The 27,485-nt window shown below is 37.4% G+C and overlaps 1 protein-coding gene across 3 annotated transcripts in view; it reads right to left on the bottom strand.

The window, feature by feature from the left end:
• Mrgn1 (Mahogunin ring finger 1) overlaps positions 1–27,485 on the bottom strand; it is a 60,422-nt gene that overhangs the window by 22,787 nt on the left and 10,150 nt on the right. For all 3 annotated transcript variants that reach the window (XM_083136730.1, XM_083136733.1, XM_083136731.1), the window contains exons 3-9: positions 24,675–24,934; positions 18,952–19,139; positions 15,730–15,887; positions 14,328–14,462; positions 11,545–11,658; positions 7,774–7,934; positions 3,183–3,300 (exon numbers count right to left, since the gene is read on the bottom strand). In XM_083136730.1, coding sequence (XP_082992856.1) covers positions 3,183–3,300; positions 7,774–7,934; positions 11,545–11,658; positions 14,328–14,462; positions 15,730–15,887; positions 18,952–19,139; positions 24,675–24,934 — 1,134 coding nt within the window. The remainder of the gene's footprint in view (positions 1–3,182; positions 3,301–7,773; positions 7,935–11,544; positions 11,659–14,327; positions 14,463–15,729; positions 15,888–18,951; positions 19,140–24,674; positions 24,935–27,485) is intronic.

The following is a 27,485-nucleotide window of genomic DNA, read 5'->3' as shown; positions in this document are numbered from 1 at the left end:
GTGGCTTGTGAAGGGCAAAGATCCCCAAATGCACGGTGCAATTTTTCACGACACTCACTCTTGCCTAAACCAAGTTTGAAGTCATAAAAAATCATAGCACGGAAATGCTCTCGTTTCAGATCCATCCTTGCTCGAATCGAAACCTCAACTGCTGCTGTGTAAACTATCATGCCGACTCAGTCCATTGTTGGAGCAAGTTATAACTTGCAGAGTTTGCTAGTGAAATACCAATCTAACTATAGAAACACCAGCAGCTTGTTGCGTTGGCTTATTGTTGTCGATTCTCAAAACTTTCAGAATGACCCTTGTAACTTTACCGATTCAATATTTTAATAATAAACTCTTTAAAAAAAGAATAATGTATCATAGGTAAGGCCAATATGAATTTTAGCCAACACTGATGATATAAAAGTTATTAATAAGCAAATTCTACCAATACAGAGTGCTTTAAATGATGCAGAACCCTAAGCTTCATCGATAACTTGAAAACCATAACAGATATTCACACTGGGTTATTTGCATTTTGAAGCCTTCTCCTTTGAGATATGCTATAATACTTTATGTTGTAGATTCATTCCACGTAGAAAGCTCCATTAATTAACTAACACATTAGCTGATAATAGTGATGATTGGTGCTTGAAGTTTTTCTATATGTGGTGGATGCCAAATGGTGTTTCATGAGCCTTTATGTCAAGTGTGTTGATTTATTTTACTTTGCTTTTCTGCCACTTTTGGCTAATTACAAAGACGAGGATGAGTGATGAAATGATAAAGGGGCACTTGCAAAACCCAAGCCCAGGTCAGGGTTCCAACCCGGGACCCCTGGCACTGCAACATGCTGTACTAACAACTCTGCCACAGAGATCAGCTTAGGTCAAGTTTAATTTGACAAGTAACCAGCATTCTAATTTTGCAGCTGCTGCTCTGAGTCTTTGTCTAATGGTAGAGTTTACGTTGTTGGAAACTTCCATTTGAAATTGCCGCTACTTTCCTGCTCACCATGATGAAAAAGTAACGCAACCTAACATGCTAGCTCATCTAAAGGTAAAAACATTGACATTGAGAATATGACACAAAATATCTGTAGGTTCGAGTGATGTATCATTGCCTTTGAGTGATGAAATTGAAGTGCCTCATAATGATAGTGAAGTTTGTTTGGTGTTGCTACCGAGTTGGGATCTTCAGTCGCTGCAGTCAGTTCCAGCAAAGCAGTCTCGTGAGCATTCACTAAAAAAAAAAAAAACATACTTCCTGTTCTTCTGCAAGGAAACAATACCCCATATGATTATTTTCAGTTATTGCTTCATGATGTATTTCTGGAAGAAAATGTTCAAGAGGAAAGTCAATGTGACAAAGAGATATTTCCATCATGAGTAGAGGCACATATTTTTGGTAAATAAGAAAGCAAAATTTCGGTACAAAAATAGAGTCAATTTCGGGTTCAAAAGGGGTCCATTCTTGCTTCTCAAATATTTACAGCAGAATTAATCAATTTTCCGTGAATTGTATAACTCACAGGATAATTCAAACTTCAGTAAGTGTGACGTCGGTAAATAAATTCTAAATTTAGTGTATAAGAGTCTATTTCGTATTTTGCAGTTCATTTCACATCATTTCGTGACAAAACAGGGTACGAAAATGCACCTCTCACCTTTCAGAAATATTAAAAATCAATCTTAGAATGTGTTATTTCACATTTTTGTGTCTTTGTCAAAAATGAAATATGCATGCCCCTAGTCATGAGGAATGTGTCACATATCTCAATGTGGACTTGACTGTGCAAGAACTGAAATTATTCATAAGGTCTAATGCTCCATACTCAGACAATTACGATGCCTCATATTTAGGACTATAGCAAAAGTGATTCTTTGTTCTTGAGTTTTTCCATCAGCTTATAAGTAGAGATAGATTTTTGATTATCGTGCACTGTTGAATTCGTACAAAAATCCCAATCCTAATAAAAAAAAAAAAATGTCCATACAATATTGGTGCACAAGTGGAAATTCAATTTTTTCAAATAATTTCCATCATAATTGGACTGCACGAAAGTTTTGCATAGCATTTTTGCAGATCCTGCGAAAGAGCAAAGTGCCAGGGAAGTATTAGCTAGTACCAGTAAATAAATCCAACTAATATATTCTGAAACCACTGGCATCAATGTGAGCGCCTACCAATTCTCGTAGCACTGCTTGCCGCTGGATTCCTAGGATTTTTACCTTTCAGACCTTAAACATATTACGTTGTCATCAAATTCTTTAAAAACAAGTCTATCTTAGAGATTTCAAGTTTTAATTTGGTTTCACATGCAAAACATGCATCGAACTCCTTACAAGCACAGCTTCCATCAGAACACGCCACAGAATATCTATACCCGGCCCTTGCTCTCTTTTATACAACGTGATCGCCAATATGGCTTTCTCATATTGCTTAGAAAGTTATAATTTGTAGTGTGATTGAACTCGTATAAAATTAATTTTTATACAATGTTTTACAACTCTACAACTTATGATCTGTCATATAAAGAGCCATGGTGGTCTATTCAGCAGGACATCTGTCTGCCACGTGGGAAACCTGGGGTGGGGGTGGATGGGGGTGATCCAAGGTCAGAATTTTTCTAGCCTTGTCCCCACATAAAATGGCTCTGGGGCTACCCAGCCTTAAATCAATGGGTACCTGCGGGCAACCCTGGGAGATTAAGGTGGCCAGAGCATGATGCTGATCACATCATCTCCAAAATGGCTGAGATCGAGAATGTGTGGGGCCCTACACATACATTCCCTAAATGTGCTTGCACGGCACTGTGCTATATGCATGGGGAACTCACCTTACCTTTTCTACCTTATCTCACCACTAGAATAAGCCAATATGAATACATAATTATCAGCTCGTTATACTAAATATGCATCTCCTTTGCAATAGGCTAAACGCACTGCACTCACCTAGTCATATACACTAATTAATGCATTGAGCAGTGTGTACGTTCCCTTGCAATTGGTGCAGGTATCTGTTCAAAGTGGAGATGACTCAGCCCAAGTGATGACGTATTTCAATTAAAACTAAGAAACAAGAACAACATTATTCAATGTACTCATATTTCAAAAATTAAAAAGAACAAATGAATATTGTGCTATTTGAGAAACTAAAAGGAAAATATTCTATACTGTACAAGAGACATTTCTAACCTCTGGTGTTGTGCAATTTCCAACGCCCTTTATTTCCTTGGGGCTGTCTGGATGCTCTGGCTCTTCCACATTTGTACCTCCCCGCACCAGCTGACTTTGAGATCTCTCAAGGGTTGACCTTCAAAGAGAAGTAATATTTGTACAAGGGCTGTTCAAAAAGAAACTGAATTTTTACAAAATTGAGAAAATTGTAATATTTACCAGCAATTTGTACCTGTCCCCTTCAAAATACTCCCCTCCACTGTGCACATATTGCTCACAGCGTTCTTCCAGTCCTGGAATGCCTGCTTGAACTCTAGTTTCGGAATGGCCTGTAGGTCCAGTAGAGAATTCTCTTTGATCTCCTCTATTGTCTGGAATATGTGACCTTTGAGGGTTGCTTTCAACTTGGGGAAGAAGAAAAAGTCTGCTAGTGCCAAATCAAGGGAGTAGACTGGTTGTCAGACAACATGTGTCAGGTGATTTGCCAAAAAGTCCCGAACGAGTGAGGAATGAGCATGTGCATTATCGTGATGAACCATCCAGGACTTGTTCTGCCACATCTGTGGCAGACGTTAAGCTGTTGCATGACGTTAACGTAGAAAGCTGCATTCACTGTGGAACCATGCGAGAATGTAAACTCCGAATGGGCGATCATCCCCTGCCAATCGAAGATCACAATCAACATCAATTTAAATGGAATCTACTCATTTGTTGTCCTCGATGGAGGTTCGACCTGATCTGAAACGTCTATCACTTGTAGCACAGTGTTTGACCGAGACATTCCTCACCACAGGCTTCACGTAACATGTTGTACGCCTCTTTGAAAGTTTTCTGTAATTTCACACACATACTCGCTGCTCTTCCAGTTTCTTCATGGCAGGGTAACTGAAAATCGCCACGGGGACTCAACGTGTCTGCAAATCAACATTACTGCGGTTAGCAACAGCTTTGAAACTGGGCACAACTAGGCACCACCAATGTCAGTTCTCTTCAACAAATTTATGTATACACTTTACAAAAAGAGTTTGGGTTCTTTTTGAACAGACCTCGTATAACAGTAACAAAGAAATATTTCCTACTTGTCACAAAAGTAAAAACATAATTACATGAACAATTTTACAGTTTCATAATACAATGCTGGGGATGCAAAATGGAGAGGAACGTGCAGTGTTGCTTCTAGTTTCTGTACAGGCAATGATACATGGGAACCACAAACTTACCAAAAGCAATGCTTCACACCATAGTGTGATGCCACAGTTGTAGCTTTCTTGCCTTGTAATCAAGGGGTCCTGGGTTCGATACCCGGTGGAGGTAAATAGTGGTTTGGATTAGCCTTACTGTGCATAAAGTGGACTTAAAACACCAAATCAATCAATCACACCATAGTGGCATGGCACGTTACACAAGCCGGCATTTGAATGGTGAAATCCTCAAGTGCCATGTGCCATGTGTGTCTTGTAACATCAGTGTACCTCCCAATTTGCCTTCATGGTATAAAAGCTGACCTGCCAGACAAGATGAAGTCTCTGCTAACACTAAATGATCCTCCATGACATTCTGTTGTCTGCCACTTTGACCATTACATCCAGTATTGAGGAACCAAATATGTACATATGACCAAATACCAATACACTACCCTTTAGTTGAGATGGACTGACACAGGTTAAAATTTCAAACTACTTGTCATAGAACTATAGTTTGTGGGGAATCACATAAAAAATGGCATATTTTTTATCAACAAGACTTGTAAAATTTTACATCAACAATTTGTCACCTCGGAGATTCAGTCCAAGTTGACATTTCAACCCATAGTTCCTGGAAACTTTTTTTTTACACAAAGTTATCATTCAAAAGCTTAAACCGTTGTTGCAGTAGGTAACAAACCCCTTTGAACAGACAAAAGACAGATCCCATGCAAAAATATCCCCAAATAGTTGGAAGGAGTTCCCATCTTTGATGAAATGTGAATACACAGAGTAAAAAAAAAAAAAAAAAAAAAAAAGTAAAGTAAAGTGCTCCCCTGTGCTTAGCACCACACCATGAAGGCGTATAGGGGGTGTGGGGGTAACGCCCCACACTTTCTTGATCCGGTCGTGAGTGGGGGTGGTGATCAGCATCACGCCCCTGACCGCCTTTACCCCCCAGGGTTTCCCCCAGGTACCCATGTTATTCGACGCTGGGTGGGCGCCGGGGCTGCTTCCAACGTTAGAAAAATACACAGAGTAAGGTACATGAAAATAAAATGCCTCTTTTTTTTTCAATATTTGTGTCGTTCTCCTGGCCAGTATTAATTTCTATCTCTCTATATAATCTCTCTCTCTCTCTCTTATCTCTCTTTCTGTGTGAGTTTGGCTTCTTAAATACTATTTCATTCTCTCATTTTCTACGCCTTCACTCATATCTCTTCCTTTCGCTCTCCTTTAAAACATGTTATAATTGAGTGTAAAAATGACATCAATACATTTTACTTAAGAATTATAAGCCCCCCCCAAACAAATTCCTGAGAGTGCCAATGACTGTACACACTACACCCCTCCCACCAAAGTATAACATCTATCTCTACTATGTAAATACACTTACAAATGATATGATGTTAGTGGCCTGAACTGTACAATAACCATGGAAATCTCTTCTAACTTCATTCACTTATTGTTAGATGCAATAATGAGCAACAATAGCAAGATATCCCTGAATAAATTTCACCGCTCTGTACTGTACTGGAAGGAATACCTTTCGCATGGATTTCAAGTTAAGAGACGGACCATTTTCACAAAATAGGCCCATGACTTGATATAAATAACCGTTCAAGAATTCTTCTTGAGATTCTGCACCCCCTCAATTCTCTCAAAACATTGATTTATTGGGTCTCACAGTAAATCCAATCATATCATTAATATTTAGTGAGGTAAAAATACACATTCTAACATGCAGGTATTTGTAATCCAATAAAAAATCACAACTAATTTGAACTTGCTGATACTGTCCGTGTGGCTTAGTCGCAACTATAGACACAAGTGTGCATGCGCTGACTGGGCGAGTCCAGTGGCAAAATAGGGGTGGAATGGATAAGGGAAAGAGGTTTCGTGGAAATCATCTAGTACTGAAACACTGAAATTTCGTGCATAGTAACAGCGCTTGCAAAATAGGCTAGGAGTTTTAGCAAATATCACAAAGAACAACACAACAAGCCACAACTTCCGGTTTTAGTAATCACATATCTATACTTTTAAAAATATTGCGATGCGGTTGCATAGTATCGTTAGCATATATTCAGTATCAAATTAGTTTTAAAACCCCAAAAATCAGATATTGTTTTGATATATGAATATTATACTTCTAGTAGAAAGAACTACCTAAAAATCACAACATACATATTTAGGTTCAGGCACATGACTCATTACGTAATCTTTTACAGTGTTGGCTATTCACCACTGTACCCACGTCCCGTAGTAAAATGTGTTACATATTACCAGAGATAGAAAAGAGCTTGAAACCGCTGCTGGAAGGAGCATGAAATGTTAGAAAGTGGAGAGTTACACTTGAAGAACATCACACAAAGAGTCAATAAACACAGAAATATACATCAACATTAGAGGAGTTAGAAGTAAAATAAATAATAATTCCACTTCATTGCAAGAAAAAGGATTTTATCCGTCAGTGTGCACATCCAAGAACTAAATTCCAAAGAAAAGAAAAAACACAAAACATGGCTTACTCATTGCAAACCGGAATTTGACAAGGAATCCGTAAGGGCAAAGGGCTACGATATAAATATAAAACACATTCTTTCAAAGCAATTTAATAATTTCAAAACTCTGCACCGTTCATGATAACTAATGCATTCTGAGTAGAACATATATATCTACCCATAAAAGATATAAGTTTCTTACCTCTTTTGTAACATCTGCGGCAGCTGAAGTTAGCATAAAAACACCAGACACAGAATACATACACCATAGAAGTATAGCCGGTAAAGGTAAGTTTGTTAAGTCAATATATATAAGATAATATATGTCGAATATCATATCCATGAAGATAACAATTAGGACAAATAGGAATTTGTCTTTGAAAAACTGAATTCACATGCTCCATAATATCATAAGGATAAGAGTAAGCAAAACGTACTTGTTTCAAATCTTTTAGCTTCGCAAGAGTAGTGGCCTTGTACTGGCTTCACAGTCATTGGTAGAAGTTCCAAACAGTCATAAGACTGAAATCTCGTCAATTTCAAGATCTCATCATTCAAGAGCTTAAAGCGTTTTTGCAGCAGATAATAAACTCCGTGGAACTGACAAATGGCGCCATGCAATAACACCCCCCCAGTCATTGAAACAGTCGTCAACTTTGATGCTGACCTGTAGAACGAACTGCGCAGATTGGCGTAGACAAAACGAATATGAAACCTGGACAATCACCATTTACGGTTGGTTTTGGGTTCTGTTTACGATTGTAAATAATAAGCAAAATGTAACAATGCAAAATTTACCAATGCCAATAGCTGAAGTGTAACAACACAATTTTATGTAATGTCAAAATTTCAGCACAAAAAATGACCATACATTGTGAAGTCAAAACCAGTATATAAATGGCGAATAAATTTCCAAATTACCTGTTAAGGACTTCTGCGGCTCTCACGGCCCCTTCTTGGTCAGGAGGGTCCATTATGTCCACAGGGGGGGCACTTGTCAAGGTTCTCACTTGGTAGGGGCCATTCAGGGCCTCGATGAGTGACACAGCTTCATAGCCAGCTGGAATATTTTCACAGCAACCCTGAAAATATGAACTATTCTGTAGGAAACATAATTTTCGCATGTATATTACCCTGTAGAAAACATGTTCCTTTTGTTTTTTACATATACAGTACTCTATATTTTCCTCCGTTTGTACAGATTATTCCTCGAGTTTGGATTTTTATTGCAGATGGACCAATATAAAAAATGTTGGCAATGTTGGTATAAAATTTACTCATTTTGGTGTAAAACACAAACAACAAATGATGTGTGCAAAAAAATTATGGCACAGAAACTACATACCTTACTCTACTTTTCACATATTCGCTAAACCCATTCAAGCACTTATCATAACCAGTTTGATATCATCATTGTACTCGGTTGTCACCAATGTACTCAACCATGTAGTTGATTGATTGATTGAATTGGTGTTTTAAGTCCACTCCATGCACAGTAATTGGGACTGGACCTACAGATTAAAGCAGCATCCGATGGACCAATATAAAAAATGTTGGCAATGTTGGTATAAAATTTACTCATTTTGGTGTAAAACACAAACAACAAATGATGTGTGCAAAAAAATTATGGCACAGAAACTACATACCTTACTCTACTTTTCACATATTCGCTAAACCCATTCAAGCACTTATCATAACCAGTTTGATATCATCATTGTACTCGGTTGTCACCAATGTACTCAACCATGTAGTTGATTGATTGATTGAATTGGTGTTTTAAGTCCACTCCATGCACAGTAATTGGGACTGGACCTACAGATTAAAGCAGCATCCGAACCACTGTGTGTCTCCACCGGGCATCGAACCCAGGACCTCTTGATTACAAGGCAACGATGCTACCACTGCTCCATCGGGGAGGTCCTCAACGATGTAGTGACAGCATCTCTGAATTCATCAGTCTTGGCAAAGTGATTTCCGGAAAGAAGGAACATTCGACTGTAGCACACAGCACACTCCAGTTTGGGCCAAGCAGGAAAATGGTTCAGAAGTGTATGGTATTGAGCTGTGAGCCCTGAATATGAGCCAAAATTGAGAATCCTGCGGAGTGTGATAAGGTTTCTGAATGCAAGAAAATTTTATGCCAGTGAAAATCGTACGCAAATAACGGATGTGTATGGTTAATATCGTGATGAAAGCATCATCTGTGAGAAAGTGGCGTACCAAGTTTAATAGGGTGGCATGTTTTTTGGTGGCATCATTCTCGTCTACGACAACACTCGTCCTCACACAGCTGGTGCATCTCGGCACCAACTGCAACGTTTTGGTTGGGATGTACTTGTATTCAACCATCCACCATTCATCCCACATTTGGCACCCACTTGATTACCACTTGTTCCTAAAATTGAAACACTTCTTTCTGGAAAACACTTTGCCAAGACTGATGAACTCAAAAGGCGTTGTCACTACATGGTTGAATACATTGGTGGCAACTGAGTACAATCATGGTATCAACAAACTGGTGTGGAAAAGTAGAGTAAGGTATTCTTTGCACACATCATTTGTTGTTTGTGATTTACACCAAAATGTTCCTTTTTGTGGATGACCCTCGTATGTCACACCTATATAAACCTATAAATGAAAACAGAAAACAGGAATGAAATATCAAGATGTTGTTCCAGATAAATTAAGAGAAAGAGACACATTTTGCTGGTTTAAAAAGATACCAGCTGGCGTTTATAGGTCGAGGAGGTGAATGAACAATTCAAAGTCTGCATGGAATGTGTTAATTTTAATATCAGATATCTGTTAAAATATATTTAGTTAATCCGAAATGAAAATATTTGACACGAACTATGGTGGATTTCATTTGTTTTTTTGTTATTTAGTGTTGATTTTCTGGCCACTTTTGGCTAAATGCGACAATGAGGATGAGTGATGATCAGGGCCCAGATTTTGATGACATTTCATCTTTTAACTGGTGCAACGTAGACATTGCTAACTAGTACAGAAATCCTGAACACCCTCCTCAGGTTGAAGAAATTTAATTTTTTAGGGACATTTTTTTACAATTTTTTATTTTTAGGTCATTTTTTAAAATTTTGCATCATTTTTAGGTCATTTTTTTTAGATTTTCCATCATTTTTTTAAAAAATTGTGTCATTGCATGTTGAAACATAAGAAGTTCAACAATTTCTGTTTTGTCAGAATGTATCTTGCAGTACTTGCTCTGTGTTTAACTACCAGCGCAACAAAGCCTGTCTGAAAATCGTGAAATGGAACATTGTCGAGTTTCTTATTCACAGTCCGTACAACACACCAAGGTGAAGAAGCAATTGCTAAATTGTTTGTTTCGGAATGAACCAAAAAGTTTATTTTGAAAATTAACAATAAATACCGCATGCTCGAGAATCAAAGGAAAGCGACAGCTTAACTGTTGGTGCAGTTGAACGTTGTATTTTTGAAGGTCACTCAGCACGAACATTTGCATCTTAGTCCGATATTCGTGGTTGGGAGGGTGTGACTTCTGTTTCTTCTATTCGTGAGTTCAGGTGTCGAGTGGACTTAAAATGCCGAAGATAAAGCCATCTAAAGCTGCTCATTTGAAGCAGATAATCTCAGAATTTGGTGAGGACATATATTTGTGAATTCTTCCCAATGTTATTGATTGGATCCATAAAGTAAGTGTACAATATAAATAATAGTTTTTCTTGTATGTATGCATTGCTTGCATTGTAGAAAATAATGTGATCAATTTTTTTTACCTGAAATAAAAATAAAACAGACTGCTTTTTTTCACAGTTAGTGTGCTATATTACAACAATGTAACATTGACAACATCCATTATATAACGGATTCTTTTTGTTTAAAAAATTGCTAACCATTGTTATAACTGTATCTTTAGTCAAAATGAAAATAAATGTCTGATGAAGGGAGCGTGTGTTCTCCTGAAATGTCACAACGAAAAACTGTTTTCTTATGCTTGTAATAACCGTAAACTACAGGAAAATAATTGTACAATATAAATATATATACTATTTACAATAAGCAGATTGAGTTTCGTATGAATTTTTGGGTCATTTTTCAAAGATTTCAGGTCATTTTACAGGATTTTTGTTGTCATTTTAAAGGTCATTTTTTAAAAGATTTTTAGGTTATCAAAATCTGGGCCCTGGTGGTGATGATATGAAATTGATGAAGGGACACTCACAAGTAACACCCATACACAGACCAGGATTCGAACCCAGGACCCCTTGCGTTGTAGCACAATATGCTAACCACTCCACCACGGAGGTTGGCACGAACTATGGTGGAACATATAAATATAAAAAGGAAAGCTTGTCATTGCAAGATTGTACATAAAATTGTGATAAGTATCAGTTATATTAGAATTATTCACCAACATAGTTTCTTTTCATTAGACTAAACATGCACAAAACCAATAAGGAATTCAAGAAAATTTTAATATACTCATTAAACATAAAACCAAAGAGAAAGGAGATTTTCAAGGCAAGAAGCTACAGATGCCTCATATATTTTCCTTACCTGAAATACCAACTTGTAATGAAATACAGACTTGTAAAAATTGTTGTAAAAAACTTATAAATAATAAAATATAATGCTGACTACCTAAGATTTTGAAACTGCAGTTATCAAGAGAAAGACAGACATTAAAATATGTTTTCTTTTCTTTACCTCTGTTGGTAATGCTGCAGCAGTTGGTAAGCCTAATGCTCCAGAGGACCTTTGGAGTGCTCGGATTTGCAGCAATGCTCTAAAAGGACTTCTACATATCGGACAGTTATTTGCCTTGTGGAGGGAGAGAAAAAAGTAGAATTACATGGGAAATAAATAGCCCAAAACAAAGCATTTTAATATGAGTTAAATTATAGTAAAAAAATATATACATTATATGATGAAAATGTCTACACATATCTTTGTCACATTATACAGTCAACTCTGGATGTAGTGAACTTGGTTGTAGCGAACCTAAATCACTAGTCCGACCCAGGCGCGGCTCGTGCATTATTTTCCTGGGGGTTCACCGAAGTCATATGACACATATTCAGTTTCCACAAACACTTTCTTCGCGAAACAAAGGGATCGGGGTGGGGCTTAAAAGATTGATACAGATTTTTTTTCATAGAATGAGGTTTCATAGCAGAGTTTCATAATAATTATCATAAATTACTGTGACGGAAATGAAATTAGATGCGGATAATAAATAGTTTTACGTCGACATTCATCTTCCAGGCGGGTGTGACCCCTTTTTCCATTTGGAAGTCCATGCCTGCAATTATAAAATGAATAATCACAATGGTCCTACAATTATTAAAGGGAAATGGCAACCAATGGCATGTGCGTACCAGAAACCTGAGACCCATGAAACCTACAGCTTTTTTTTATCTTCTTTTTTTTCAAATTTGGAGTTGGTCAACCAGCACACGCATAATCTCTTATTTTCTTTCAACATACAAGAAAGTTTGTTTCCGTTAATTGCATGCATTTTAGCAGCCATTTCTTACCTGTGCAGACAGCAACACCTACACTGCATCAAATGGCGTAATATAGTCCATCCTTTGTAGCATCAATACTTTCCAACAACTATCCAAGCACTTCGAAAACTTACAAACTTGAAATATTGACACCGACAGGGTTTGTCACGTCTTCCTTTCTTGTCTAAGATCGTGCCATTCTTTTACTTTCACATATCCGAAGTGTTTCCATCTTTAAGGAAAAAGTCTGGATGCATGCACGAGTTATTTTAGTAAGGTATTTCTTTTATTTTAATTCACCGTATCCAATTCCAGCTTTCATTCATTTCTACTCATCCTTCTCTCCGACAATTTTGCATTTATGCCAAGAAGTTCAGCACAGAAAGTATTCAACAGAGAAGATTGAATATGTAACGAATGTGCTCCAAACTTAAACCTCACAGGGCAACACTGGAAGGGAGGAACCAGCTGGGTCTCACTGGCAGCGAGGATGGTGCCCTCCGGCTTCTGCTGTGGCTTCTGAGAGAGCAAGAACTGTGCATGACTGTTGGTCGGAGTTCGAGGTTCCTCAGAATCCTCTTCCATGTAATTTGCCCATATAGCTATCCTGAGCTTCTGCCTGCCGCCCGAACCTTCACTATGACAGAAGCTCTCCTGTGAGGGTTCAGCTGAGAGTCTGCACGAACGTGGCCGACTCGCGGTTTCTCTTTCTCAGCAAAAGAATTTGCCGTGTTATGGACACAAATACATGACATCTTGTGTAGAAATTTTAAAGAAAAATTGTCAAAAGTTAAAGACATTGTTTATTGTCCATTCTCGAGGTAAATGCTGTATATTATAAGTGGGGGTTCACTGATCCTGTGTGCTATAGGGCCAACCGCGCCTGGTCCAGCTCCACATACATTCCACATTTTCATGCTCGGCAAATAAAATACATGGTAGTATAATAAATATACACAAGCAAATTACTAACTATATCCACGAGACTTACTGTTAAGAGTAGGTAAAGTTCCCCACGCATATAGAATTGTGCCATGGAGACACATTTAGGGCATGTGGGGGTAGGGCCCCACATAAACTTGATCTTGGCTAGTTTGGAGGTGATGTGATCAGCAACACACTCTGGCCACTTTTATCCCCACTCCCTCTCCCGATACCCATTGAATTAAGGCTGGATGAGTCCCAGAGGCAGTTTATGCGGGGACAAGGGGAAATATCCAACCTAAGATAGAGTTAGTAAATTGCTTACATGTTTCTATTACAAATTTTGTTCATAACGAACCCTAACTTGTGCTTTAGTGAACCTACAAAATTAAATGCGCTCGAAAAACTAAAATTGTTGCATCATATCTACAATATATTGGATTGGATAGATTTGTTGTTTTAAGTACACTTTATGCACAGTAAGGCTAATCGGGACTGGACCTACAGTTTAAAGTGGGATCCATATCTACAATACAGTACTTCAAAACAAACCTTATATTAACTTGAATGTTTGAGAACATTGATTACTTATTTGGTTTTGGTAGCATGCAGGGTGGGGAAGGAGAAGGCTGAGGGCAGGGGCAAGGGGTGGGATTGTGACTCATGGCGGTGATGAAGCACTTGATACCTTGCTTAATACATCCTGTGTCAATAAAACTACTACTGCGTTAGGTCTTTAATTTCCTCTGTCGCTACTAACGTCAACTGAGGTTAAGGAAAGGTATTTTGGTTTTAGTGAACATCGGTAGTAGTAATTTTAATATTAATTATTTTCTTGTTGATTTTTATGTTTTATTTTTCAATGTAGGCATTTATTAGTAACTTTGTTAAGTAACTTCTTGTGTTGATTTTATATTTATATTAACTTATTGTTTTGTTAATCATCAGGACCTGATTATCTGAATCCGCAAGGGTGCATTATAGGCAGAGTTGACTGCATATATTTTTAGGATATGTAAGTATTTTAAAACCACTTGCTATAGTTAGACAATTAGTTACCTGATACCGTAGAGAATCTGCACATGAGTTGCACAAACACAAATGCCGGCATGGTAAAATTAACGTGTCGCGCACATCACACATGCAAATCACACACTCAGAGCCATTGTCTTCTGAATCGTCATCGGCAGTGTTCTGAAAAGAAAAATATCTTGTTACACTTTATATTTTCCTTCTTCGTCTAACAGATTCTCTCATAGATTTTTATCTACTAATCTACAGAGGATATTATTACAAGAGTTAAATAAAAACCTTAAAAGTCCAATAAAAGTAGTAGGGACATGAGGTACCAACTGTTATTTACAAAACGACCTCAAGGCTGCAACACTAATCAAGTGAGCTTCAAAACGGCATTTATTTTTCAATTTAAAGATGGCGCCTCCTATACACACTTGCACCAGTAAAGATGAGTGATTTCTTGCCCTCTGTCAACCTAAAACTTACAGAAATTTCTCGGCAAATGAAAATTCAATATCTGTGTATGTTTACCACACCAGCAAGTTTACAAATGGAGGAGAACGTTCAAGAATGGCTTCAGTTTGCAGGCAGATGGGTGGAAAGGTCTTTGCAGTGGCTCATAAGTGACTGCACGTGGACCCCAAAGACTTATTCTTGAAAATAGATGTAGATCAGCACTAGGTATGTGCTAAAATACAACAACCTTGTTCAACGCTGCATACAAAAATCTACTAGATAAGAAACAAAAACAAATTAAGGTTTTTATTTGTATTACCCGTATACACTGCAGTGTACTTATGTAATGAATATAATAAAGTTGTTGGGGTACATAGATGATTCCCTAAGAATGAAAGAGATAAAGTGTGTATCAGACACCTTGGTATATACCCATAGGAACCAGGACATGTCCATGTAGGTGCATTCATCTCATAAATAATATCTTAGAACCTTAGTTTCTTTACTGTAAGAGTATGTAGGACAGACTGTATACAGCTCAAATTTACATGAAGTATCAACTGTTATTTACAAAACGACCTCAAGAGTGCAACACTAATCAAGTGAGCTTCAAAACAGAATTTTTTCAATTTAAAAATGGCGCCTCCTATACGCACTTGCACCAGTAAATATGAGTGATTTCTTGTCATGTTTGTGTATATAAATCGTCCTGTTTTTGTATCTTGTTACATTTGTACTTGGTGCAGAGTCTGAAGAAGACCTTGCTATAAGGTTGAAACGTTACGTTTAGTTTATGTTTTATAATAAAATTAAATTACTGCCTTGGTCAGCATATTGAATTGTTATATCATGGAAACAAGGCTTAATAGTGTTATAATAAGAGTATGTATGAATATTACAGCAGAAAGCATTTCAGTACATAACTCACAGAAACCATATTATCACTTGAACACATTTTGAAGTTACGGAGATTACGTTAGAATCTCACCTTTCCATTCTCAGCATTCTTGTTTTCAATACCATATATCTCCTGAAGAAGGTAGGAAAGTCCGTCAACGTACAGTTTCTGCTTCAGAGCTTTCAGTACAAATGTTCCATCAGCATGGCAGTCTACAACAGCTATTGTGGTATGAGACTGATGGGGTTCTGCAAGAACATAATACAATGAATAAGGGTAAACTAATCAGGATATTACAAACTTTCATGTTGCGTGATTTGACATTGCTTTTCTACCTCTTGAGTTAACCGTGACAGAGTTGCTACACAATGAACGCAGGTATTAACCTATTCCAGTGTTTCTTTACTTTCCAAACCTATTAGTTTTAAAACCTAAGAAGTGTCTACCTTGGAATTATAAAGTTATTTCTGTTTTGACTACTTTACGTAACATAGTTTTTCTTGTATGTACACATTGCTTGCACTGTAGAATTATTTCCCTATGGTTATTACAAGCATAAGAAAACAGTTTTTCGTTGTGACGTTTCAGGAGAACACACGCTCCCTTCATTAGACATTTATTTTCATTTTGACTAAAGATACAGTTACAACAATGGTTAGCAATTTTTTAAACAAAAAGAATCCATTATATAATGGATGTTGTCAATGTTACATTGTTGTAATATAGCAAACTAACTGTGAAAAGAAGCAGTCTGTTTTATTTTTATTTCAGATAAAAAAAAAATTGATCACATTATTTTTTTATTTAAAATTATGAATACCAAATATCATCAGGTAATTCAAATTCATCATTGTTTTCACAAAGTCTCTTGAGGTTTTCTGTCACATTAAATTTTAAAGATGGTGGCTTACTCCATTTGTGAAAAAGAAAACTCCATACTGAATTTATATCTGATGAAGGGAACGTGTGTTCTCCTGAAATGTCACAACGAAAAACTGTTTTCTTATGCTTGTAATAACCGTAAACTACAGGAAAATAATTTTATGTAACATTTCTACATCTTTAATTGTGGCAATGAGGATTAATGATGAAATACATGATGGGACAAATATGCATTTATGCCTTACTCAGGATTCAGCTCATAACAACTGGCTTTCTTGCAATTTATGATTAAACCCCACCACAGGGACTGCCAACAAGCAAAGCAGTAAATCTTAAATAAATAAATAACCCCTGGTATAACAACCAATGCGAGCCAGTGGCTACATATCAACTGGAGACTGCACAGCCACGGTGCAGGACAAATAAACAAATAAAGAGGGAAATGTAAAGTTCACGAAAATTTTACATTATACTCTACTGCGACTGTTCAGATTGAATGTATGATGTAGGAAAATACAAAATCTGGGAACATTCTTGATTGATTGGTTGAAATTAAAAATGGTAGGTGCATCAGCACTAAATTGTGAAAACTTACCTCAGGGCATTTATAAATATGTATTAATTCAATGGGATTTGGATTAATGTAAGTTACAATTTTTCACATCTATGGAGAAAATTTCATGCATAATGAGTCATGCGCGCCGACTACGTGGGTGCTCCGGGGCTCGAGCACCCACATAAATAATCTTGTGGGTGCGCCGCACCCACAAGATTTTTAGTTTGATAATAACAAAATAAAATAAATATTTCTCACTTGCCATTATCAAAAAATAATAAGCAATTAAAACATTGAGATGGGACAGACTTTGATAAAGACAAGCTAACATTGCACAGGGACGTGTTTCTAGATGTGTGCAGAACGAACAAAGAAAAAGTGGCCAACTTGTCAGACATTACAAATATTTTAAGTAGAGAAAACAGTGGTCCCATGCGTGAAATGATCACAGAATTTGTGAAGTTTGTACGGGTGATTTTAACTATACCTGTTACTTCTTGTACCTCTGAGCGGTCATTTTCAGCACTTAGACGATTGAAAACGATTTTGCGGTCAACAATGACCCAAAAAATATTGAATGATTTGGCAATTTTGCATGTTCATAAAGAAATGACTAAAAATATTGACATTACCAAAATTGCAAACAAATTCAGAAGTGCAAATGATGTAAGAAGGAACGTGTTTTATATTGAAAGTTAACATGTCATGATTATTATTATTATTATTTGGTACATAAAGTTAGTCATTTTGTAGTTTCTGTTCACAACAAAATCCTTGCATAGTTCTCTCTGCAATACAATTAAAATTATTTGCATTTATGAAGAATTTTTCATTTTAATTTGTATGAATGTGGTATTTTCTTTTAGTAACGTGTTGATAATATCATTGCCTCTTGCAATCATTGTGCATGTAAGTTGTTTAAAGTATACAATACTTGATAATTACAGATCTAACCGCCCACAGAAATTTTGGAAAGTCGGCGCCCTTGTAATGAGTAGCCACCTTGTTAATGTATGAAACTGAGGTAACTGCAATGGATTTAGCATTAGAATAAGAAATAGTTAGAATTTTTGCACTATATTATATTCTATTTGTTGAAATGTTGGGGATCTCTAAAAATACATAGGCTGATTTTTTAGTAGTGGCAACTATTTATTTTCTAGACACATAGCATACATACATGGTTCGAAGTTTTACAGGCCTTCAATGTAGTACCCAGCATTGTGTACAACATGTTAACAGCAATGTGGAAGCTGTCGGATGCCGTGGGCACTGCCTAATTTGTTGAAGAGAGCGATCTACTGCCAGAAGAATGTCTCGAACTGTTCGGAAGCGAATCCCACGAAGTGATTCCTTCATCTTAGGGATTAGGTCGAAGTTGCAGTCCATGGTGACACCGTTGTGCTGTGCAACCTCTAGCACATTCAATTTTTAACCAGCTCCGCTGCTCCTGCTTCGTAAACATCGCGACCGCTTGCTCATAACTGCTCTGTTCTTGTTGTCACTGCGCACGGGCATGCAGTGGGAAGAGTGAGTTAATTTGCTCTGAGGGAGGGTACGCATGTAACTAACCTTTGGTATAAACAACATTGCCTGGCGTTGCAATAACACAGTTGCCACTACTAAAAAATCAGCCCTTGTATATGCAATTTTACTGATAAACCAACAATACTGCTAGTGCTGCTTAATTTGTCCTACCCCTTTATGTCATCTTTCTTTGATATTGTTTCCTTCATATGCTTCCCTAAAACTATTTTATTCTTTACACCCAGTTTCAAATTACTGTACTGGAGTAATAAATAAATGAGTACTTTTTAATTTTTTTTTTAGAAACAAATAAGAATTAAAAATTGATCCAATGTATTCAAACCTACCATCTGTACCATCCTCTGCGACACAATGGATAGCAATTGGAATGATTTCACGTTCCGTGTTATATGCCAGCTCCTCTTCTGAGAACTGGCTGGGGTCAAAAATGTGAGATACTTGTGAAAACTGCTGATTTGCTCCACGCTTGTAATGGTACGTCTTGGAGTTCATCGTAGCATCACGGGGAGTGTACCTGATGTGAACAAAAATTAATATTAGTTCATATTCATCACAAAGGGATTCATTTTAATTTAAAAATATAATTATGCAAATTGATTCAGACTTGTCAGTGGAGCTGGTTTATTCGTTAAATTTAAACACACATACCACCCTTCTCCTCCCATAGTTCTCGTAAGCTATACGCAGTTTTTAAATTGAACAAAAGTAGATGAAGAGAAAGGGAGGACCATGTAAATTTATCCATTGAACACAATATAATAGTTCATTAAAAGAGCAATTCCACAAATAATATTATGAACAAAAATTTCTGCACAACTTCAATTTCATATTTTTCAGGGGACCAAGATTAAAAACTTTTAAAAGTAAGGAACATGTAAAATCCAGGTCCTACTGTACATCCAAAATTTTGTAATTCATATAGGTAAATTTCTTCAGGCACTTTCTAGAGGTGATGTGATCAGCACCATGCTCCAGCTGTCTTTAACCCCCCCCCAGGTACCCATTTATTTGATTGAGTTTTTTTAACTCCACTTTATGCACAGTAAGGCTAATCGGGACTGGACCTACAGTTAAAAAGTGGGATCCGAACCACTGTATGCCTCCACTGGGTATCAAACCTGGGACCCCTTTGATTACAAGGCGATGATGTCATTTATTTGAGGCTGGATGAGCCCCAGAACCACTTTATGCGGGGACAAGGCTGGACCAATACCCAACTTGGGAATTGAACCGGGGTCTCGTGCGTGGCAGTCAGATGACCTCCCGTATAGACCACCACGGCTCCTTAATTAATAGATAGGGGGGCTTGTAAATTTATCCACTGAACATAGTACTACCACCATTAGTGGTGATCTGGTGCGAAAACTGTGGGATACGCAGTTTATTCCTTCTTGTTAGAAGTAAAGACTCAGCATTAAGAGACTATAGTCCAGGGGCAAAAGTGGAGAAAGTTTACTAATCACCACCACTGCTAATATGAAAAATACTATGAACAAATTAATTACAGTAAAACCTCATTAATCTGGACCCCGATTAGCTGGACTTCGCTTAATCCGGCAGGCACAAGGAAAAAAAAAGCAGAATGCAAGGTGTTAAATGTGGCTGGAAGTCAACAAGAAAGGCATTCAACTACTGATGAAGTTCTGTTTCCCGCAACTTATCCTCCTCATTAGTCTGGATTAACGAGGTTTTACTGTACATCCAAAATATTATAATTGAGTGTGTGTTGAAAATATTTGTAAACAACCTAATCGGATAATGAGCATCATAATAAAATGTGCTGCTGGTTTGCTTCGCATCCATTCTGAACCACAACACGAGATCGAAAAACGTTCACAAAATAAAGAGGATTTAAATCTAAATTAAACGCAGTGGTGCAAGAGCCTTCTGGGGGTTAAGGTCTAACACACAACTTTACATTGCAGTGCACGGTCAGTGCTTCAAGTCCCAATGTCATTGTTTTCTGACTTTCAAGCCCAAGTCAGTTTCGGTTGCTTCCAATCAGCTCTCTAACTGTCCTCACAGTGCACTCAACACCGAAAATTTTTGAAGTTCCCACCTGGGATCAAATGTTTGCATCGAAGGTGAGAATGCTAACCATTTTGATAAAATAGGACTAAAGGGAATTTATCAAAAAATGGATAATATTTTTCAATTACATTTATCGCTGGATTCAAGTAGGTTGTATAAAGTAACATTTGTAAAATACAGGGTGAGCGAAAAGTCGCCGGACTGAAAGTTTAAAAAATCATTTTCAGAGTTTGTTTCCGTTCCGTAGGACCAAACGCGCATGGCTTGTTTCGACAACCCTTGGGAAGGGGAGGGGCCTATTTTGAAAGCGAGGCTGGCGTTGTACCTGCAGCAGTGGCTGTTTGTTGACTGTGCAGTTCAAGATGGTTTTTAATCGCGAGAAGCATGTTGCTTTGTTGGAGGCTTACTGAAGACAGAAGACCTATACTTTGTGTGTGGAAAAGTGGAGAAGACTGTATCCCGATGATCCTGTACAGGATTTCATTTGGTGCATTTGTTTTCTTTATTATCTTATCTTTTTTAGTATCGCACTAAAATCTATGTTAATAATAGTAATAATAACAATAACAATAAATAGCAAATTTCAGGAATAAAGACATATTATTGAATACAGGAAGATACATCCTACATTGAGCATATTTCAATCTGTTGAATTTATAAATCAATAGCTATGAAAAAATATTCTCAGTTGAGTCCGGTGACTTTTCGCTCACCCTGTATAATATCCCTCACAATCTCATTGTCTTAGAATAGCAGTAGATTCATATTGTTTGAATTTGAATTTAAAAGTTTGAGTGCGTCAGCGCTTAGGCTATTTTACACCCATCACATGATACGGGGTCCAACCCCTTATCTTTTTTAATATCGCACTAAGATCTATGTTAATAATAACAATAACAACAATAACAATAAATAGCAAATTTCAGGAATAAGACATGAATACAGGAAGATACATCCTACATTGAGCATATTTCAATCTGTTGAATTTATAAATAAATAGCTATGAAAAAAAATCTCAGTTGAGTCCGGTGACTTTTTGCTCGCCCTGTATAATATCTCTCACAATCTCATTGTCTTAAAATAGCAGCAGATTCATATTGTTTGAATTTGAAATTAAAAGTTTGGGTGCATCAGTGCTTAGGCTATTTTGCAACCATCACATGATACAGGGTCCAGCCCCTTACCGTAACTAAAATAACAACTGTAATGCCGTGTAACTAAAATATTTAAAACATTCTGACTTCAGTTAAAAGCTGAGTCTGCAAAGGGCCACTCAGCACAGGCAAGGACAAAAACAGGACAACACACAGAATTATACTGGCCTCAAGGGCCAAATGCCAGAGCCTCGTTAGTCTGGAAAATGCAGTCCAGGGCATACTATGTGGAAGTGAGGTTGACAATTGGGCGTACTACGTGGAAGGTCCTCTTACACCCCAGATTCATATTGTGCATCGAATCATATAGTGGCAGTGATTAAAGCTATACTTTTCTTTGTTGTGATCAGAGTGGAGAAAAATCATGATTATAAAAATTTGATCAATTTTTAAATTTAAATCGGATTTTTTATTTCAATCGATTTTTTTAAAAATCATGCTTAAAATTGCTTGCATGGATTTTGGAACTACACATCTTATGATTTTTGTAGAAAGACTTTTTTCTGGTAAACAGCCCTATGTAATAGTTAAGAAACTGAGTGAACAAATCTTAACCACAACTCAATACAATTTTATATTTCCAAATATTTAATTTTATCAAATCCCAGTACAGGTATATAACAATGTAAATTTACTATACTATAAAAAAAATAGCAACAATTCTTGACCACTAGCATAATTTCTTGACGACACCCTGTTATACAGGGTGTCTCATAAGTAAAAATGCAAACTAACACAGGTGAAAGTACACGATAATAGAAGCAAAAAAGTCTCAGTAAAAATGGGTCTGCAAACGAGCTGTTTTCGAGATAATTGTGAATGTGTGATTACAAGCCGCCACTGACCTCATTGTTTGTAAACGTCGTCCTAAATGGTAAAATGCTAATAACGTGTGCGAATGTGTGGGTACAAGACGTACGACCTCTCGGAAATGTTCTATTTGATTACAACGCCACCTCTCGGAAATGTTCTGTTTGATTACGCCACCTCTCGGAAATGTTCTGTTTTGTAAACAAAGAGTAAACCTCGGATCACGCAAGGAGTAAAGCACTCGGTGTTTACACAATGCAATGACAGTTTGTAACCACACATTATTTGCATTTGACCAACTAGAATGATGTTTACAAACAATGAAGTCAGTGGCGGCTTATAATCACACATTCACGATTACCGCAAAAACTGCTTGTTTGCAGTGGTTATTGAGACTTTTTGGCTTCTATTATCATGTACTTTCACCTGTGTCAGTTTGCGCTATTACTTTTGAGACAACCAGTATAACTGACATGATGTTGCATAAGTTTTGTTACATATTTTTACATATTTGCCAGGATATTACATATATTAAATATTTGATAATTTACTTTACACAAAACAACATATTCTGGTAATTTTTCCTATCTTGATTCTTTTTCCTATATTTTCGATCTCTGAAACATGATGACGGAAATTTGCAGCTCATGTGATGTCATATTTTATCAATGAGATGCATAGTGCTTACGGTCACCTAAAATTGACTGCCTAGTTTAAAGATTTAATGACAGACAAAAACATTACTGAAGTGTTATTTATCGAAAGATGCTGGAGTTTCTCCCCCCCCCCCCCCCCCCGAACTTCTGAACAACTTATGTTCTTAAAATTATGTTGGATTTGTTCATATAAAAAAAATATCTAGCAGAATTCTTCAAATTGCTTGGATACTCAAATATTATTAATATTATACATTCTTTGATATTACATATGTATTTAGCTACATATTATTTTGATAATACATATTTAGGTACGTATTTTATCAATTATTGTTACATATTTATGTACTTTCTACTTTGATATTACATAAAAATCTGGGGTCTAGTGAATGACAATAAAATTAATGTTGTACACTCATGACCAGCCTGGGAACTTCGGCGCCAAGACTCAAAGTTGACTACTTGACACGCTCAACCATTGAGCTTCTCTGAAATGTGCATCAAAAAATATTCATGGACTCTTTCAGGAGATTTTAAAATACATTTTCAGATTCTTTGATTTGATTTGATTTTGATATTAAAAGATAGGGTGCGTCAGCACTAAGGCTATTTTGCAACCGTCACTTTATACGGGGTCCAACCCCTTATCGTTACACATGACAACTCTAACGTTGCAAGTTATCATAAAATATTAAAATCTTTCGACTTTCATTAAAAGCTGAGGCTGTAAAGGAGCACTCAGCACAAATAAGGACAAAACACAGGACAACACAAACAAATTATACTGGCCATGGGGCCAGTCGCCAGAGCCTCGTTAGTCTGCAGTCCAGGGTGCACTATGTGGAAGTGAGGTTGACTATTGGGTGCCCTACGTGGAAGGAGCACCCCTTACTCCCCTCAGATTCTTTGGTGGTGTAACATAATAAATACCAAGTTTTTAGTATTAGGGTGCACTTGCTACAGAGGATCACATACCTTTAACATTTCTCAAAACAAATGGACAAAAATAAATTATAAAAACATTTTTATGTTGAGTATCTCCCTATCAAGAAACTGGTTTACATTATAGGTAACTCGTGGTTGGACTTGTGTTATAGGTAAAGTTCCCCGTGCATATAGCAAGGCCGGAAAAATTCTGACCATAGATCACCCACACCGGGAATCAAACACAGGTCTCTCGCAGGGGAGGGCTGTGGGGGCAGGGCCCCACACATTTTGGATTTCGGCTATTTTGTAGGTGAGGTCAAATCATCATTGACAAAAGTTTATTGCAAAACCAAGAAGTCCACACATAAGATGTGCAATTCATATTTATAGCAATACATATAACATTCACCAACCTTAAGTACATTAGCACCAGAAACAACAACATGACTAAATATTTACAGTACTACTTACACAATGCCATTTGCCGAGACTTCCTCTGTACAAAAATAATATATTGTTATAGCACATCTACAGTCACTGTCAAATGTAAATTCTATGTTGAACTGTGAAGGCTTCTCCTCCCCCATCGCTTCGGAAGACGATGTCTTTCTGGATTCAGCCACATCTTGCTTGTCCGGCACACGGATAAATCGGAGAGATTCTTTCCTTATGTTTACTAAGGACTTCAAAGTCTTAGTGGGTTCATTGGCTTGCGGTGGTGGGTAGGGAAACTGAAAAATATTAAAAAAGTAGCTGAATTAGAAATTACCAAATCCAAATATCAGATAGTGGCACAAGAAGAAAACATGGCACTTCGTTGAGTGACGTGGAAGCGAGCTGTCACACGTGTGTGGCGCTGTGTCTACTCGTTAATTTTCTGTTTGCGCAGAAATTGTTTGTGTTAAGTTTGTGAACACAATTATTGTGTATGTGCGTTAGTGTATGAAAATGTGTTGGAGGGATAAAATTGTTTGGTAAGTACTAATTTTTTGACACATGTGAATTGTCCTCTGTTTTTCTCACGCGGAGTGAGTGACTTTGATCTGTAAGGGAAACAGTGTTTCTTCAGGCCCTCACTTACGAGAGAACAAACCACACATGTCCCAAGAAGGGGGCTCACATTTCAACACCCCCAAAGCACAAAACAATACAGGAATGACACTCCATCATTTTTAATCGGAGGACCGGTTTCGAACCAAAGTGGATGGAAGTCACATGTACCTGAGACGCCCAACGAAAAAAGGAAAAAGTCCCCTGAAACATTAGAAGACCCGAGGAAGAAAAAAATTGGCAAAAAAGAAACAGCTCCCAAATTACCCCTTTTCTCCCCAGTAGTGAATATGAAAATGTAACTATGGATACGGAACTGAACAATATTCCTGACATAAATTATATTCAACTGGGTCTATTTATAAAGCTTTCGCTACAACTAAACACCATAATTTCGAAAGAAAAAACATTAGTTTAAAAAGAAAACATCAATACATGAAATAATTGCTAAAACGGGACAAGTTCATCACGAGGTGATGATAGAAAATAAATCTTTAAAGACTGCATGCATATTACTACAGGAAACAACAGATAAATCCAGTGTTGCCAGGCCAACATGCAGAAACAGCAGCATCACATGCGGTTGGGACAACAGGAAAAGCAGCACAAATACAAAAATCCACAGAAACTACGAAATTCACTGTGTTCATCTCTGATGAAAATAAAAACAAAGATGCAAAAAGGTTCCTCAGGAAACTTTTACAAAGGTAATAAATCCCATATGGGATGGGATCAAAATTAAAAACAAGATGCTCATTGTAGAAGCGACCTCCCAGGAAGATGCTGAAAAGATTGTGAACCATCAGGAGCTGGCGAAACAAAAACTCAGGGTAGAGCTCCAAAGGAAAAGAAATCCCCTCCTAATTATATATGACGTCCCGGCACAGAAGGAAGAAACAAGCCTGTATGAAGAAATTTACATGCTCAATTTGGAAGATAAGATCTGAAATTCAATCTGAAATTCAAGACGGGGCCGAGAAACAGGGCTACTTGCAACTGTGTGTTCGAAGAAGTGCCTGATTTAAGGAAAATATTGCTGAAAAACGGGAATTTTTTTCTCCCTGGATATAAAGGATTACATTATGGTCCCTAGATGTAACAAATGTTTTGATATTGGACATGTAAGCCGATATTGTAAGGAAAACGAAGTCTGTGCACACTGTGGACAAGCTAATAATCATAAGAAAGACACATGCCCAAAGATTAATAAAGGACTGCAATGGCAAGGACTGTCCAACCGATAAGTTGCAATAAGGAAGACTCCCAGCTGACTCCGCAGAAATTGGATGAGAGAGGCTGCTCACAGAGGAAGAAAATTCAACAAATTGAATCTGTTGCTAGAGAGAACTAACATAGATAATCTAAGGAAAAACCAACATCTTAACTCCTTCATAGCATATCTTGAACTTCCAGACCCAACTATCATTCCAGAACAAAATAATAAAAAACCTTTAAACTTCATACTAAAGAATAACCTATACCTAACAGAACAAGTCCCCTCAAAACCGAGACAACCAATCAAACCTCTCCTTGGCTCAAAGATACCCAGCCTTCCCCTCAGCGTATTCACTAGATTACCTGACTGTTCCATACCGATGGAACACCCCGAAATCCCCCCAGAAACGCCTCCTAACGAAACCCTCTTCAGTTATCACACATCAACCGAACCATCCTGCAGCAAAGCAGAATTAAAAGCCGGAAAGATGAAGAAAAAACAGAAACTGATTCAGAAGGACACCAAGATCTCAAAGCAAGCCCCCCCCCCCCCCCTTTCCTGCCTACTCCACCACCCCAGAGCACCAAACGTCGGAACTCAATCCCGATGCACGGGTCATCTTCCCAACACGAGGTTACAGCAACTTCAGCCACCCTCAGCTACTTCACCCTCCATCTACGTCGCCGTGCATCGACCCACCTTCAGGTTAAGGAGGAGAAGAGTGTCGAAACATAAATCAAAAAAACATCTATAACGACTTCGAGAAAACCTTAAGACTGAGTAGATTAGAAGAGAAGGACAACTTAGTTACGGCCCTGCGACTCTTAATAAGAAATAAACATGAAAAAAGGAAGATCAATTACATTTCCGTACCCTGAGGTGGTCAACTCAAACAACATTCCAACGGACATAAATGAGTTATCAGCGTTATTGGAAACTGTGTTTACTCGGTGAGGTGAGTCCCTCGACATAAATGAGATTTATGCTGACTTTGCAAAAGCACACGAGAGGGTGGT

Source organism: Lepisma saccharinum, chromosome 15 (assembly GCF_977018435.1).
Source record: "Lepisma saccharinum chromosome 15, izLepSacc3.1, whole genome shotgun sequence".
Lineage (NCBI taxonomy): Eukaryota > Metazoa > Arthropoda > Insecta > Zygentoma > Lepismatidae > Lepisma > Lepisma saccharinum.
The sequence above is the reverse complement of the archived record's forward strand: the minus strand, read 5'-3'. Positions and strand labels throughout refer to the sequence as shown.